General features: G+C 39.2%; 1 protein-coding gene across 2 annotated transcripts; it reads right to left on the bottom strand.

Moving 5' to 3' along the window:
* Positions 1-1,137: 1,137 nt before the first annotated feature.
* On the bottom strand, positions 1,138-17,305 carry angpt2b (angiopoietin 2b). Of its 2 annotated transcripts, XM_061760664.1 has the most exons (9): positions 16,503-17,305; positions 12,922-13,077; positions 12,478-12,599; positions 10,654-10,886; positions 10,290-10,414; positions 8,630-8,731; positions 6,163-6,329; positions 5,016-5,146; positions 1,138-3,851 (listed from the first exon to the last, which is right to left on the bottom strand). In XM_061760664.1, exons 1-9 carry the CDS (start codon positions 16,818-16,820, stop codon positions 3,691-3,693), a joined length of 1,515 nt encoding a protein of 504 aa, XP_061616648.1. In that variant the 5' UTR covers positions 16,821-17,305; the 3' UTR covers positions 1,138-3,690. The 2 variants fall into 2 exon arrangements, with proteins under 2 accessions (XP_061616648.1, XP_061616649.1); XM_061760665.1 differs by lacking the exon at positions 8,630-8,731.
* Between the last annotated feature and the right edge of the window lie 233 nt (positions 17,306-17,538).

Here is a 17,538-nt window from a genome sequence, read left to right as displayed (position 1 = left end):
ATAAATATATCTATTATTATGGTGCTAAAAGGGATAAATAGATGAACAAAGATACATTATTTTTTTGTAAATAAAAAATTTTTGGGGTAATTAAGCAAAATTTTATCATTTCGCACAGCACACCTGAAAAGTGCTCACGGCACACTAATGTGCCACGGCACACTGGTTGGGAATCACGGCTCTGGAGCTCTAACTATAAGTTGTATTTTGCTACTAAATAAGTCGAATGCACTTTAATCTATTCAGATGGAAAGATCGATAGATTTAGATGGATGGATACCATTTGCTAGAGGAATGCAAACTACAATGATGGACTTTTTTTGTTGGATCCTCTGATTGATAGTCATCAGAAATTAACATTATTATAATTGTAAAGGCAGATTTTTGGGGATCTTATTAGATTTTGCATTTGTACTGAATGCGTATTCAGTCTACAGTAGTCTTTATTCCAGAGTTTTTAAAACTATGAGCAAATAAACAATGAACAATGAACAACTTGTGTTTCTTCCAAACTGATGTTTTTGTAATACGGTATTTTATCTTTTTCTTTGTTTACCACATATAAGGAGAAAAAGCACTGGGAAGAGGCGTTAAAAAAATGGCCCAGTTCAATTCTAGACCTGTAGAGGTCTTCAAGACAGATTCTCTGTGCACTAGCGCCCTCAAGTGATAGCAGGATTTGTGCCTCCTTTATTCACCACAAAGGCTCGAGTGGTGCTTTTCTTTTTTCCTCTTTACTGTAAAAAATAATAAAAAAAAAAAAATCAAAAAGAAATAGTAGCTGATGTGTTGCAAGTGGCAGGCTGATATATGGCCTGTATTGCTTTTTCGATGACCACAGGTAAACTCTCTGCATGCTGACACAGTAAACCACACAGCGCAGATGACTAGGACAAATCAGTCCCGAGCACTTCCTCTTTTGCACCGCCTGCCAACACATACCTGGATACCAAAATACCCGATATGAATCAAATATACAAAAGCACAAGAGGGGAGAGACAAGGACTTATGAGCATCTGGCGCTACCGCCACATCATTTCTCAGTCAAGCCTAAACTGCTCATGCAACACAGAGTAATACATAAAAACGTACAGCAGAAGAGTATTTGAACCAAATCACAAACTCATTTCTCACTCATTTAGTTGAGTTATTTTATTAAAATGTTTCTATTTTTTCCAAAAGAACCATTTGTGAAGTTAGAGGGCACAATGAAATTTTTGTCAACTGGTTACACACTAGTTGCAAAAACGTATGGAACAATAACTATATCTTCACTGTTTTTTTGTGTTTAGCTTACTGGAGAATAACCAAGTTAGAACATAACATGGTTAACAACTTTTTTTCAGGTGATTAAAACTTGCTGGTGCTGCTGTTGATCCATGAAAATTCCCAAGGCCGTTGACTTCTACGCCTTTCTGTGACTCTTCTAGTCTCTCCGTATCTCAATTGCAACCTGCTGACGACACTCTGGGTCACCTCAAGCTTAGTGGCTATTTCCCCCTGAGAACAACCTGTTTGAAGCCTAGCAGTGGCGAAGCACAGTAGATCCATTGTTAAGTGTCATCTTGATCTCATCAGTTCAAAATGAAAACGTAAGGAAAAGGACTTTTTAAAAAACAACTCTAATTGACCCAGGAAATGTATTAATGTAAATTAAGTTCATCTGTAAAGGTTAAAGTGCAATTAAAGTCCACCCTGAAATTTCTCCTCAAAGTCCAGTCGTCCTCACTTTTTCCAATTTGTGTATTATAAGACCGCGATGGGAGAATCTCTTGAACATTTGGTGATATTGATCGTGGATTGGAAAAGATTGCTTCACATTGCAACTCACATCTTGCTGTACTTCGGCCTCTCCTTCAAATAAACTTGTCTAATAAACTGGGATTGGGGAGAAGTTGGGAGTTTTGTCTTCTTCACTGGACCTGAACACAGCCATTTCATCTGTTGAGCCAGTCGGCCAAATCTAGACTTTATTAAAGTCACTTTGATGGATTCATTCCCAGCTTCGCCCCATTGTGATGTATAGCCTGTCCAGTCCTCAGAGGCTCTAATAAACTAACAAAGCAATAGGTTGATCTAAACACTGTGAATCAGTGTGTGTGTGTTGTCACAATCAGTGCTACCATAACATCCACTTGTGATGATATGCGCATCATCCATTTCTCTATACAGATTAGAATGGGATTTCATCAGATATTTACATCCATATAGCACTTTAAAACGGTGCTCAAGCGATTTAATAGCGCTACATTCTTCAGAGCAATTCGACTGTGTTGAGCATGTCCTGCATCTTTCCTAATAGAGTAGTAAATCAACGGCAGTTAAGCCTGGTTGAGTGCTTCACAGGTCCAGTGAAGCCTCACAAAGAAAGGCAATTTGCAGAGAACAGAGGAATTCGCTGTTCAGAGCATATTTTTACATTATCAGCAAATAGATGTTTCTTCCCTGTGGAAACTATCCACAAGTACTGACTAAAATAAAGGTATGGTTAGCCCAGTTCATTAAACCGACTGTGTCCGGTTGCACTAAATTGCCAGATGTCACTCGGAGAAGCACAGTGGTGCATGTGAAACAATGAGCATTCAGTGTCAACGTGACCAGACCTTATCCTCCTCTGTGTCCATGCTCAATGTGCACAGCTGATACAGGTGAAAAATATTTGCACTCTAATAGGAACTGCTGGGAACAGTGCTGCTGGATAATTTATCCCATCAGCTATCTGAGGCTGTCCTCACAACAGCAAATACACATGCTTTTTAACTGCCCCAAGATGTTACAACAAATGTTTTATTTCTAGAATAAATCACACTGGGAAGGATGTTTAATTTGCTTTTATGAGCGAAATCACTCAGAAATGAATATTTCATGAGAGCCAGGACAGGAAGGAACTTGAATGTTTCACTCTGTAAAACCCTTTAGAAGGGCAAAGTTGTTTATTACGGCCGTCCTTGTTTTAGTCACGGTACAATGATTTTTAAGTAAGAGCATGTTGTCATTTTGTAAAATGTTAAACTTTAAAAATATTTTTTTAAAAAAGGCATATCTCCAATGTGAGAAATGTAAAAGCTTAAGTCTGAACCATGGCTCCCCAACCAAATTTCTACTTTAAAATGTAAAATTAGGTTTGATCATCTTAGTTAAAATCCATATATTTTTGAACATCAAACAAAGCCTACAACAAGTCTGTAACTACCTCCCTCTGTGTTGAATGGCCCTCAATGACATACTATTTTATGTCTTCAGGTCCGTATTTGGAAGGTCAACCCTTTGCTTTGCTGAGTTTTTTTTTACACACACCACATATTCTATCGCTCCCTGTCGTATTCTAAAATTTTGGAGGGAATCCATCCTCTGTTAGTCAGTGAAAAAAATCCACAATGCTCTGATTTTTGCTCAGGCCCTATCTTGTGGCATTTGCTGTACCAATGGAACAACATTGAAGAGAGTTGAGGAGCTCCATTTAGACAAAAGTAGCATTTTGCGTCCATCTTGTTGCCAAGGAACTACTGTGCATGAACTGTATATTTGAGGCTTGTGGCATCTCTTGGCGATTACTCCATCAATTACTGGCAATGGCTCAGTTCCACTCTTTTCAGAGTTCCAGACTCACTGATTCCAGTTCTGATCTCACTCTCTAATACTGCGGTGTCCATGATAAATGACAAAGGTTTGACCTAAAATAAACAGTCATTAGAAGTTTGCAGGGCGCACCATCATGGTTGCCATGGTAGCCATCATATTTGGTCCTTTCCAATAGTACCACTTAATGCCGTTGTAGCGAACCACGGTGGATGAGCTTGGGTAATACACACCATTCAGGTTGGATGGTCCGCAAGCCTCAAACCACCAACCTGAAGAGGAAACATGGCAAAGAATAATTCAAGGACTCAAATCTGTCTCATTGGAGTTTACGCTGAAAAATGGAAGTGCAAGAACATAAACTGGAAGTAGCAAGCAACTTAAATGGATTACTTATTTACTAACTTAAAAGGGTTAGGGCTAGGGTTAGGAGTTTAGGGTTAGGGGGTTAGGGTTAGGGTTAGGGTTGTATCAAAAACGTCTGCTTTAATGCTTGGTTGTGGTGCTGGCTGATTATTAGATGCGTATTCTTAATTTGGCATGGAGCAGTCTTTGGTAACATCACAGGGTGTTTAAAATCGATAACATCTATTTGAGTTTTTTTTTTTAAATATGTAGCGTATATAAAACAAATTTCTTGTGGTTATACTTCTAGAGCATAAAACACACACAATTGTACGACTGACAATATTGGATCAGTGTGATGATGAAATTAACTTTACCGGTTGTGGGAAGTAACAGACTACAAATACTAGGTTACTGTACTTACAACGTTTAAGGATCTGTACTTAAGTTTTTTTTTTTTTGTAATTTCTTTTCCCAACATTTTTTTTTATTTTCACTCTCTACATCTGCAAACAGATAACTGTACATTTTACTTATTATTTTGTCAAAATAGGTTCATTACTTTTTTTCTATCTCCATGGATGAGGACCTGATGTAAAAAAGTAAGTTGCCTTGATTGAATGAGTGCTGTCTCTATCGGGCAGACAAAAGAGGCACAGCACTGACATGGAGGAACGTGAACTAGGGAGCATTAACAATGACAGCAAACGATTTGGAGAAGTAAGATATTCCCTATCCATGGCTTTATTGAAGAGAATTCTTTGATTGATTGACTGATTTGTGGCGAATACATTGTGTCTTGTACCGGACTAAAAACCACCAGCTTCTGATCTTTGTTACTTTTGTACTTAAGTACATTTCAGGGTCTGTACTTTTGTTTTACTCTTCAGTAAAATAGTTGAATCAGTACTTCTTTTCACCAGCATTTTTTTTTTTTTTACTCACCTATCTCTATTTCGACTTAAGTACATAGTGTGAGTACTTTTGCAACCTTTGCCCTTTACCAAGAGATTGATAGCGATGTTTACATACAAGTGGGACAAACTGAGACGTGTTCAGGTGTTTGGCATCAGGTGAGGGAAACTTCGCACCTCCAGACGCGAGCTGAGCGCACTTGCAGGTGCAGCGGTCGTTGTCTCTGTCCTTGGTGCTGAACTGGGTCCCGCTGTGGGCCATGCTGTTCGTCCGTCCAGCTGTGCCACTGAAGCCCTCAACATGAAGGCTGGATTTGAAACATTGAAAAGAAGAGTAGTATGTTATTCTTTGATTCGTTTCGGAGTTCCTTTTTTTTCTGTAGACTTAGGTGCCAATCAGAGTCACCGCCCATACATTCATAGCCTTAATCTGTTAAATAGCATCAGTCTTTCCAAGGTACACCCCACATAGTCAAACACAGCAAAATTTCTCAAGTAGCAATCAACAAGTGAGCTTCATTTCACGCAAAGCAGCCTCTGGTCTATGTTGTGAAACAAAGTGACGTTCATTGCGCTAATCACGTGGAACAAAATGAAGCAAATGGAATTATGTGCACTACCGCAGATCTTGGAAAGAGCACACCCACGTGTGATTATGACTTGTCATTTCACAGAGCATCCATCTCCATGTACAGTCAGAAACAAATCACTTTGAAATTGATGCGAAGCATAAACATTGTTATTTGGGCGTTCTGATGTCAGCTCTAAAAGTATCACAGCACGCCCACACATAATCTTGTAAATCAGTATGTGTGTGTTGTGGTTGCTACCATATTACCAGTTCAACACGAATGGAGGGATGCTGCTAAGGGACTATCAGCAGTGATAGAAACATAAATAAAGTCAAGCATGCCCCTATCTGTGTTCTTTCTTTTAAATTGCATTCTTGAAATAGTCCAAGAGAGAATAGTTAGTTTTGTCTTTAGGATGAACAAGCTTATCAAAGAAAGAAGGATGTAGAATTTTTGATTATCCGCTGTGATAGTTTGAGTTTCATCTCCGGTGGAAAGGATTTTGTCTCTTTCATAATATAAATCTCATCATAAACATTTGTATGGAAAAGCGCATATTCATTATACTGTATATCTATTAATGTAATTTCTTGTGCCAAAAGGAAAGAGAGCAAGATTAATTGAGTGAGGTTTATTTAGGATCGACTTGTCATAATATCATACATACTAATTGCCTCCGGGAATATTATGTCATGATTCATAAAAATTGTTACTTGTTGATTATGAAAAGTAATGAGCAAATATCATAGTACCTGTAGTTGCGGTCCTCCCCGTTAATGTAGAAGTGTTTATAGTGCGAGTAGGCCTCATTCCCGTCTCTGTCCTTCAACTGGACATGTAGGCTATATTCCCCGGATCTGGTCAGCTGATGAATGATGTCATTTCCCAGCCAATGTTCCGCAGAAGGCTCTCCAAATCCCTGGATCGGAGTGTGTTCGCAGTTAATACGATAATGTAACTAAATTCAAGAGTCACATTTATCATTCAGATGGCAGTAGACTTTGAGAAGCAAAATACGCAGTTCTGGAAGTCGCCCCAGTGATGAGTCAGTTGAGGCTTAAATTTGCCTTATTATGCTTTCAGTGCACCGTCCTGACTCTCAACACTTAAATAATTTCTAATATGGGTGCATTCGCTGTAGAACCAGGCAAGGACATCCGACTCACTTTTTAATAGGAAACAAATGAACATAATGATAATGATGATGAAGAAAACTGTTCTATGATGTATGAATAGATGAGACCTCTTGAAATATAAAAACTTATAAAAAGTGCCAGGGTGACAAGTGGTAATGAAAGCTAGATTATTCCTTTTCTTGGAATGTGTGTTGTACATAGTTCCAAAAGGGATTGGCAGCAGGAAAATTAAGATTGTTCATTTTTATTTTTATTTTCTGTTTTCCTTACCATGGTCATCCAAAATGATTAGGGCTTTGTAAAAGTATCATAGTTCATTGAAGTTTGGGGAATGGGTAAACATTGCAATGACAAGTGGCAGCGTGCTTTCGTCCATTGGAATTATAGAATGGCCATCATCCCACACCATATACTCGTAGCTTTTGGCTTCAGCCATTGCTTTAAAGTGATCTTTTCTCTGGAAGTTTGGCGAGCTCAGCTGCCAAGTCATTGGCAAAGGAAAGGTAAAGAAACAGTTTTCAGAAATACGCAGATAGTCAAAAATGTACTATTTCAATTTAAATTAAATTAAATTTTTCAATTTAACACTTGATGGGTGGGCACGCGCTCCAGAGACATCTTTTTTTTGTCTGTGTGTGTACAAGACATTAAAAGGTCAATTTAAACAGCAATAAAGTTTGAAGATTGGTTACAGTGTTGGACTGACAGTGTTGCAAAAGAACAAGTACGTATTTGACCTTTCACCTTTGCAAATGTAAATTATTAAAAAATAATAATTTTTACATATAAAAAAAGGAAAGTAAATAGTCTTATAGAAAGCAACTATCTATGTTTGCACCTGAATTTTTGAGACACTTTGTCTCACTGTGCCTTAAGAGATTGGTCTGAGGCAAAAGCAACTATATAGTGGACTAGGTAAGAGCTCAGTTTCATTCATCATGTGACCCGAAGGCCGAGACACAACTGTTTAGTGATCTTGATTGCAGTCAGTGGGATTAGGAGCAGGGACCTGGATCAAATAATATATGTTATCTGCCACCGACAGGGCCTCTGTGCTCTCATGCCTCAACTGGAGCCAAATATTTACCAACCACTTGTAAAAATATTGTTCTTGAAGGGTTTCCATTTTTCTTCTCTCTCTCCTTTCATCTCTGAAGTCAGTCTTTGCCTGCTTCTGGTTTCAGCAAAGTGGCAATTAAGAAATTAATTGCTTCAGTAATTATTGAAAAAACTAAACTAGACTCTTTCAGTTAATAGAGTTGAAAACTATTTTCGACTCAGTGGGACATGGACTTTGTATGATATTCTGAAGCAAAACACACAGGTAAAAAAAAATTGTAACATTTTTGGAACACATTTGATTCAGCAAGACAACCTGTGCAATTTTATATTGTTGTTGTTGTTTTTTTTTTGTATTTTATTTTTTTGTGTGTGTGCTTAAAATGTACCAAAATATAGGACTACTGTTTAACACGCTTGCATGTCTTTTACGTGCCGGTTAGGGTTAGCTTGGTGTTTTCTTGTCGCATCTAAAATGAAATAACACAAGGGGCTGGTTGGCCCTCATTGTTTACTCTGTTCGCAGGTTTGCGTTGCGCTGGTATGATGTCATAGTGACTACACACTCCATGCTTGAAAAAAAAGCCAGATAAGGATTTAAGGACGAAATAAAACCACTTGGTGAAAATATGGCTTTTGGGATACAGTGTTAAACCAAGCATTGAGATCTTAAAAACTGATACAAAAGTAATCTTCCTCTACGGGTCATTGAAATGTGTGTGTGTGTGTGTGTGTGTGTGTGTGTGTGCGTGCGTGCGTGTGTGTGTGTGTGTGTGTGTGTGTGTGTGTGTGTGCGTGTGATGTATGGCAGTGCATGTTTGGATGTGTGGGAGTCTGACAGCGAGATGGAGTAGGAGCAGGTGCAATAACATGAGAGGTGGTAGAAAACACGAGGGCTGCCAAACATAACAAGCGCAGGTCGCCTGGGATCACACACCATGGTGGCGATCTCACGCCTCGCCATGCTAAAGCACATACGACTCATTACTGAATGATGATGCCCCCTCCCCTTTGTCGAACCTACCAATTTGTAGTCCGTCCATCCACGATGGAAATCAATGGAGCCATTTCTGCGATGCTGGAACACAGTCCACCCACCTCCTCTGGTCTCCATATCACAGAAAACCTCAAGAAATCAAACACGTTACGTCACAATTTTGTGCAGTAAAGTTATAACGCCGTAACACTTATGCTATTTGTTAGCATTGTTTGTTAGCATTAAGCTAAAAGTATTTACCTATAAGGCAAAGCTATTTGGTTGTTTGGCAGCAATAATTATTTTTTTTTATTAACTTCAGTGACAGCAACTTTGACTAAAGGAGATATGCTCGTTGTCCAATGAATTAACAATGATATGTTTTTGACAGGCGGCACGGTCGCCGACTGGTTAGAGCGTCAGCCTCACAGTTCTGAGGACTCGGGTTCAATCCCTGGCCCCGCCTGCGTGGAGTTTGCATACCCGCGACCCTAGTGAGGAGAAGTGGCTCAGAAAATGGATGGATGAAATATGTTTTTGACATTGAAGTAAGTTTTCAGCATTTTCTTTGCAATACAGTAGCTCGAGCAAAGGCAAAGAAAAGTCAGCCGACTCGTAATATCCTTTGGTGTACCCACCAAGCTCGCCATTGAAGACTCTTAATGAATACTTAAACAGAACCTTAAAATTATGTTTAAAAATTGAACAAGCTTTGAAGCGTAACTGTTATTGAGATTGTGTCAAGATTTCTATTTTGTACCTTAAGTGTACCTCCATTACGTAAGCACGGATGGGTTCACTGAGGACAATTCTTAACAACTCAGAAATTATTGCATTATCAGCTATTATTTATGCTTTATATTTGTTATGTAACAATGCAAAACCTGCATTTTCTTCTAATTTGACAACTGGTATATGCAATACCAGCCTTCACTACTATTGAAGAGTGACTACACTAAAATTAATTTTAGTTCGACATCGTTCCTGTTGTTGACAGCTCAAGCTATTAAAACATAGTTTTATTTTGCTTAAGTTGTCACTGCTACTAAGGCACATTTATTACTTTGCGAAGTTTGTCTGAGAACCTCTGGAAAATGGAACAAAACTGTATCTCCCCCACTTTATTGAAGCCACCCAGCTAGCCAGCCTCATTCATGGCTTAGATTGAAAGCAGCAATGATTTGGGGTGTAATGACTTGCATCACTGGGAACGAACGTTGGCCCCCGTTGACAGGAAACACATGGCACAACAACCTAACACCTGGCTGCTTTGCCCACAGGCGTTGAAGAGGAAGACTAGGCGCGCACACACACGCACACACACACAAAAAAAAACAAGCTGAGGGAGGAGGTGCCAGCCAGCAAACGTAACTAAAAGCGATGAATAAAAAAATGCCGCTATCTTGAGACCAGACAGTGAGGACACCAGCGTTGACTCCTAACTTGCCGCTGGAGGCGGCCACACTCGAATTAACAAGGGCTTGTTGCTACCGAACATCGACAGCTAGCTCCCAAGTTATTCTGACATCGCGTTCAGCAGCGCACACATCCTCACCGCAAGGCCTTTGGGTACTAAGAAGAAACAAAAACAGCATGGCATTTCCGCTAAACATATACTCCCTATTAAAGACTTTAAAAAAAAGATGCTGTCACAGTCATTTAGGTGATATTTACTAGAGAAGATCAATGACCTTTAAAGTTGCGTTACCTTGACAGAGTGGGTGGAATTGGTGAGGCGTATGCTGTATATCCCGCTCGCTGTTTGTCCAGAATGCAAAATCTCGGCACAGTCCCTGAAAATAGGTGGCTCCTGTTTGGGCAGATGGGAGATTTCTGGAAGAAAAAAACCAATCAGTTTTCAGGATTATGGGGTTTACTAAATGTATTCAAGATCCAAAGAGATGATGTACATGATATTAAGATTTCATCTGAATCACAAGTTAAACTGCTGCTTTTGAGTGTTTTCTGCATTACATCTCGCTGTTGAATCAGAAATATTTGTGCCATGTTATGTACAGTATATATAATATAGACAATATCTGTTTTTTCTTGCTTCAGGCAATCAGTCTTACCATTACAGTGGTTGACCAAAGCTAGGAGCTGCTCAACTGTGTCCGCGAGCTGAGCTTGCTGTCTTTGCAGCAACGTGTTGTTGAAAGTTGCGCTGCCCAGTTCGCCCTGGAGCTGGCCGACGAGTCGACTCTGTCTTTGCATCAGTTCGCGCAACTGCTGCTTTTCTCTCTGCAAGCCCTGCAGCTCCATCCCATAACGAGCCTCCAGCGCCAAGAGCCTCTGTTCAAGAAAACTTGGGGGAAAAAAAGAAAAGCAAATTGTCAGCATGGTGTACTTTTTTTTTATTTTTGTAGCGTATTGAATATATTAACATTTTAAGTCTGGACGCTGCAGTGACATTAAAGTGCAAGTTTTGCAAGAAAAACATAACTGTTTAGCCAATATGTAGAAATGGACGGATATTGGACCATGCTAATTGTCTGAGATTGGCAATCGACCAATGCAGGGATGAGTTATTTAAGTGGGAGTTAAACATTTTGTACGCTTATATTACAGGACTGTTTTATGTGATATGGGTAATTTTTTTCAGTGTACAGTAAAACAGACAGGCAAGAGTATTTCTACAATACAAGTTACTACAAAAAGTCAGTATGTAAATATTAAATCTGAAGCAAGTAATCTGTACAGGAGGTGTATGGAAAATTATATCTTCATGAAAATAAGAACTCATTTATGGTTGGAACTGTCAGAGATGAATTAATTTAACATGTTTGTTTATTTTTTAGGCTTTAGTTTTCATACAAATGCAACTTAGTGGTGTTTCTGACAGGTTTTCCATTCAACTAATGAAAAACATGTACAGTATATGTACATTGCGTGCACTCATGAACATGTATTTATTTATTAATTTGTCAAGTAATAAATCAAAGTGCCCCGAAAGGCAGATGGGGCAAGCAAAAACAGAGGGAACAGGTGGCAACGCTGGAGGCGTTTGAATCTGGCAGTGGCGTTTGGTGAAAATGAAGGAATGGAATGATAAACAACGATCACACTAGGACAAAACCACCCACTTCTTTTCATGCTGACTGTTGACCCGCCTTTAACCCATACTGACCTAAATCTGACCTTATGTTCCTGTGTTTCTAGTAAGAAGAATAGGAAACCCCTCCTAGCGAGCGAGGCCTTTTTACTGCACACACACTTCCACATGCTCACACAATGCATATTATACTGCGAGTGCCATGTTTTCTAAGATTGGACCGGGTTTATTCTGTTAGCCTTTCCCAATTGTTTTATGGTCAATACCAAATGCACGTACACTTATTGGTTACTATAAAAACTGGATGGAAAAATTAGCATTAAAAACTTTTTTACTCTATTGTCAATGAAATGTTAAATGAAACAGTTTTTATTATTGTGGATGTAACCTGAAGTGATGTTCAGTTGCTGTGTTTTGTAATAAATAAATAACTTCTCAGCTGTGAGAGGCAAAAAGTATATCAAAACAGTTTTCTCTAAATTGCTGAACATAAATACAGCTTTTTGATACAGCTGTTGTATTCTCAAGACTAATCTTATGGTTTATGAGTTCATATAGTGAGTTTTTATGCCTTATTTTGAGAAAAAAAAATCGTTGTGCAAGATGTTCACAACATCATTCTAGCCGTGTTTAACACTATATTTTATCAAACCCTATATAAGTCAAGAAAGGATCTATAAACAAACACCAACATCAGAAAATGGGCTCCCTTTCTGAAACAGAAATACTGACTAATGTTATGGCACCTTGACATAAATGAGTAAAGCTACTTTGATTCATTGGCCGACACCGCCAAAATGCTGTCGCCTGAATCATATTTTAGGCACTTCCTATGTGTGGTCACCTGTTTTTGTCACTGAGATGTGAGATCTCCTGAGTCTGCAGGAGTATGTGCTTCTCCAGACGGTTGGTAAAAAGCGAGTACTCCAGCAGCTGGATCTCCAGGCGACTCGTCTGGTTTAATACCTGCGTGCGGGGAGAAAGGCAGGATTACTGCCACAGTATGCCATGTGTTATGGTAGAACATATGGGAAATTGTAAAATGTACCTATAATTTCAAATCATTATTTCAATTGACTTAGCACATAATGTATATAGTACGATACTTTAAGGTTGCAACAACGTAGAAGCAAAGCAGCACACGTACTTGTTTAAGTTGACTTGATTAGAGACAACTGTTTTTAAGAAGTATGCAATAAATAATTGAAAATACATGTTTTATTTTGCTACTACTTTAGTAGTGATTGAAGTGAAGTGTTTCATAACAAAGCCTTCCCAGTGGGCTCACCTGAGTTTCAACATGGGTCAGTTTGCGAGTCTGCTCTGCTGACTGACTGAGGATGTTGCTTCCCATCTCCAGCATGGCGGCCGTCTGGTTGTGAACTGCGGTTCGCTTTATTTCCTCCATGCCAGAGCGAACATTCTCCTGGAGGAAGTTTTCCAGCTGAGGAAAGAAATAGCATTGACACACCACATTAGCGGTAGAATAATGTGCAATTCAGATTCCATAATTTCAATGGGAGTGGGTTTGACGAGGATCAGTATGAACACTTATAAGTGAATAACAGTTGTGCCCTGGACATCAGGTGATAATAGTCTGCAGTTGTGTAACTCAGTACTTGAGTGACCTTAAAGATATTTCAAAACAGACTTAAATGCAGTCTTATAATATGGAAAAACTGCAATGTAAGATTCATCGCCCATTCACTTGAATGAATACCAGTGCTCTACACCTTATAAAATTAATAATATTGAATATTGTAGTATTTCACAACTGAACCAAGAGGCAAATTGAGATGTAAAGGCTGCTTGGTAGTAATCTACTAAACTACTTTCTTAGTTTTTTATCTCCCTCTAATCTGTCACTTCAAACAATGTCATTCTAACCCCGTCTAACTCCCGTTTGCTCCGTAAATCCAATTTTCACATTGCAGATAAAAAAACAAAAACAAACTCATATTATGAAGCCATTACTCCATGTATTAAAGCCAGCTCTAAAGGAAGAACCTCAGTTGCTTGGATCATGTACTGACAATATCCTCCAGAAATGGAGCTCAATTCAGAGGTACACTACACTCCCTCGCCACTGCTCGTTGCACTAATTGCTGCTTTGTAACACAACGCACGCAGAAAATCACATTTTGGATCAAGGATAATTCTCTTCTCATGTATCTAAAAGGCATAGATGAAGGGAAAGCAGATGAATCTGTATGCTTCTTGTCGAGCCATTACTCTCATTTGTTCACATAATCACAGCAGCAGAGGAACACCAGGGCCGTTATTAGGGATGTTTTGGGGCATTATTGATGCCTCAATCAATATCAGTGCTGTTTTTTTCAGGTGTTAATGGCATTAGTTTAAGCATTTTTTGGATCAAGTTCCCTTGAAATAAGTTAAGGTGAAGAAACAAGGTGTAGCAGCAAGTTGGAAAGGGCTGTATTTCACCAGGACATCAGTTCACCAGGGGTCAACTGGCCTTCTGCATCGCTGTAAAATATTTCTTCATTTGCATAAACTGCTTAGGCTATTAATAGGAAAAAAAGAAAAGAAAGACAAAAGCATGTTCACATCTCCTCTGCCAAATCCCCCTTTAAGCAGCAGAGAGAGCGAGTAGAAGGGAACCAGGCGGGAGGTCGCGTTGGGGGCTTGGACAAAGGAAAACAAACATGAATTTCTTCTTAGAAAACACCAGAGAAGGAATTTGGGAAATTAATAACCCCTTGCACTCGTTCACTTTGTGATCCCTATGTGGAACAGGATGCTTAAGTGTATGTGTTCTATAGTTTTTATGCGTCGTCTCTTAATAGGCTTGGTTGGATAATCTGAAGTGGGTCTAATTGAACCTTTTTTAGGTATGGTAAAACTGTGGTTGTTGTAAGAAAGGAACTGAAACAACTTCAACATACCATACAAAATGATTTTTTGATTTGTCGGTGGAAACAGGGACTGATTGAGATCTGAAAAGTCATTGCAGACTGGCTTTAATGGGCATCTAAGCTTCATGTACGTACTGTATATAGTAAATATATTTAAAGAAGGATTTGTTTCTATTGTTACCCTTGGTGGGTATTACCTGTTGACTGGCTGAATGGGTGTTATTTTAAGTGATTATATATAGAATATTTTGCATCTTTCCCCCAGTCCAAAAATATGGAATGTATCTGTTACTCTACAACACTAGATCAATGTATGTTGAGTAGAACTTTCGTACTCTACCTTTTAGCCATTTTCTCAAAAGCACACAAAGAACAGATACTTCCTTTCTATTTTTGCCTTTTTCGATCTCTCAGACTCATGCATACAGCATCGTCTCGTGGGGGATGCTTGCCGTGGAAGCATGGTCCCCGGTTCACAGATTTGAGCCTCAGACAGAGTGCGCACAGGGGAATTGTGGGAAGTGTGTGTGTGTGAGTTTTCGAATGAGCGTGTCTTTTGTTATGTGTATTTGCAGATGTTGCATGTCCTAAAAGAGCAAGAACGAGAGAAAAAGAGTATAGGAGATGTGATTGTTGACAAGTCAAGGTGTGAGATATATATATATATATATATATATATATATATATATATATATATATATATATATATATATATATAAAACCCATCTCCAAAGTATGTAACAATCCTGAGATAATTTATGGAGATGGAGAGAGAGGGCGGGCAGAAAAAAAAACCATTCTAATTCCTGGTGAGAAAGTTGAGCTTTGGTATTCATATTCTATTTTAAAATTCTGGAATATGATCATGTTTACTTTGGGTGCAGCTAAAGCCTGGCTGAGGGATGAATTCATATGCTAAATATTGAGAGCACTGCAGACAAGAATAGAGAGACGGGTGGAGAGGATTGGCGTCAATGCGGTACAATAGGCCAGTGCTGATTCTGTGCCCTGTTGACCTTACCAACAACAAACATTATTATGCAGAAGCTTTTAATCGTATCACTTATTTGAGTCATAATCCAGGGTCAATAGAGTTGCACTTGCCAAACCCAAAGCTAAACACTGATTTTACCAAACACACTTTCAAGTTAAGAACAGTCAACTTTAGCTAGAGAGCTGCTAAAACGTGAGTCAAGATTGTTTATTTTTGCCTGTGGTGGTTAAATACTAATTAAAAGGGTTTAACAACGTGATCCATGTTTGGCATCATCTCATTTTAGCAAGCTTGTCTTTCTCTTGTATGCAAGAGGGATTACTGGCAGCCAAATAGTACGGAGAAGAATCCAGGCATATTCCAGACATTGACACTGTGCCAGACAACAAGCATCAAGCATCGAGGAAATCCCAGTAAAGCCCGGAATTCATCAATAATCAAAGCTTGTCAACAGATGCTGTCATCTTTGGAGTTACTGTGTTTTTTCAACATTTTACTTTAAGCTCTAAACTAAAATAGAATTTGAAAACAAGACGTGTGAGAAAGTGCAGACCAACGCCAAGGCTTAAACATGTGTCACTAATAGAAATTCTAAGAAAACTGGCACGCTCTAGAAACAAAAATACAAAAAGAGAATACCACGGAATGTCATCAATTCCAGCCTGATCAGAACATTGAAAATGGAACATTGACATTGAATGTGTTAACAACTTCTGAACCGGACTGAATTTATTTTCATATTTAAGGTTCTGATTGTGCAAAAACCAGGTAAATTCTGACAGTGTCATGAGGCCATTAGCTATTATAAATGGTCTGTAGTTTTAAATTGTTCTAAAATTAAATAAAATCTTTAGAAGTACACCAACACATTAGAAAAATAGAAACAAACCGACTTTAGGGACCAAGACTAATGAAAATAAAACGTATTTGTTGGAGGGAATGGAAGTACAAATAACAATACATGCAACAGTAATTTGTGTGTTAATCAAGGGACTGTACCTTCTGCAGCCACAGTGTATTATTCTCTGTGGCACTCTCCAGACTCTCCAGCTTAATTTCCAGCCAAGTGGACCTCTCCTTTTGGGTCCTGCCGAGAGTGGTTTGACTCACGTCAGATTTGACCTGGGCTGGGGAGTCCCCCTGGAGCGTGTTCGAGACCTCAAAGTTTTTCTGGGGCCGGCAATGTTCCACCTCAGGGAGGATGAAGGTGTAGCTGCAGGGGCCGTGCTGCACCTGGTGCTGCTGCCGCTCCGAGCCCAAGGCGCAAGCTATCAGGTGGGCCAGGTAGGCCAGCGTCAGACCCAGCAAACGTCCCATCTTAAATTGGTGGAGAGGAAATGTGACGTGTGCTCTTTAGAGAGCGCAAATATCAGACATTCCTCTGCTTCTTTATCTAAAATGTCCCTCAGCTCTGTTTCTTTTATCCTGTTCTCTTCTGGTCTTCTCTTCTCTTCTGGTTGCTCTTCCATCCAGATGTTTTCCTTGTCTGCTTGGTTTCTGCTTCTGCTTTTCTTTGTGGTGGGGACCACATAACACAAGTCAGAAGCAGAGATCGATTCTAACTCCAATGCTGAGCATTTAAATCCATCCAGAACAAACAATATAAGTTGCTGCTGCCCATGTGTTGGTCTTGAAAAGATCCGTGATCAAGTTAAGAGCCCTCCTAAGAATCCTGGCAGTATGGCTCTTAAAGTGTTGAGAGGGGTGGTTATTTCTCCTTCTCCACACACATGCAGCCACACACACATCTTTACTCAATGACCCGTACTCTCGTACTTTCACACTCTCAGGAAGTGGAAAAGGAACACACACTTCTGTCCACCACAAATCCAGGCGGAACCTTTTACTTTGTGCACCCTCCCACTCGCTTGCTCTCTCTGCTGGTATACTAAAGTTGTATCAAAGGTTTCCTCCTAGATTTGGAAATCTGGCATTCATTCCACATTGAAATTAATCACAAGAGTCTGTAATTTTAATTATTTTTAAAAGCATGCAATTATATTCGGCTAGTGCATTTAACATATTACAACGATCA

The sequence above is a fragment of the Phyllopteryx taeniolatus genome, chromosome 21 (assembly GCF_024500385.1).
Source record: "Phyllopteryx taeniolatus isolate TA_2022b chromosome 21, UOR_Ptae_1.2, whole genome shotgun sequence".
In the NCBI taxonomy this organism is placed as follows: Eukaryota; Metazoa; Chordata; class Actinopteri; order Syngnathiformes; family Syngnathidae; genus Phyllopteryx; species Phyllopteryx taeniolatus.
This window is presented reverse-complemented; position numbering and strand designations above follow the sequence as displayed.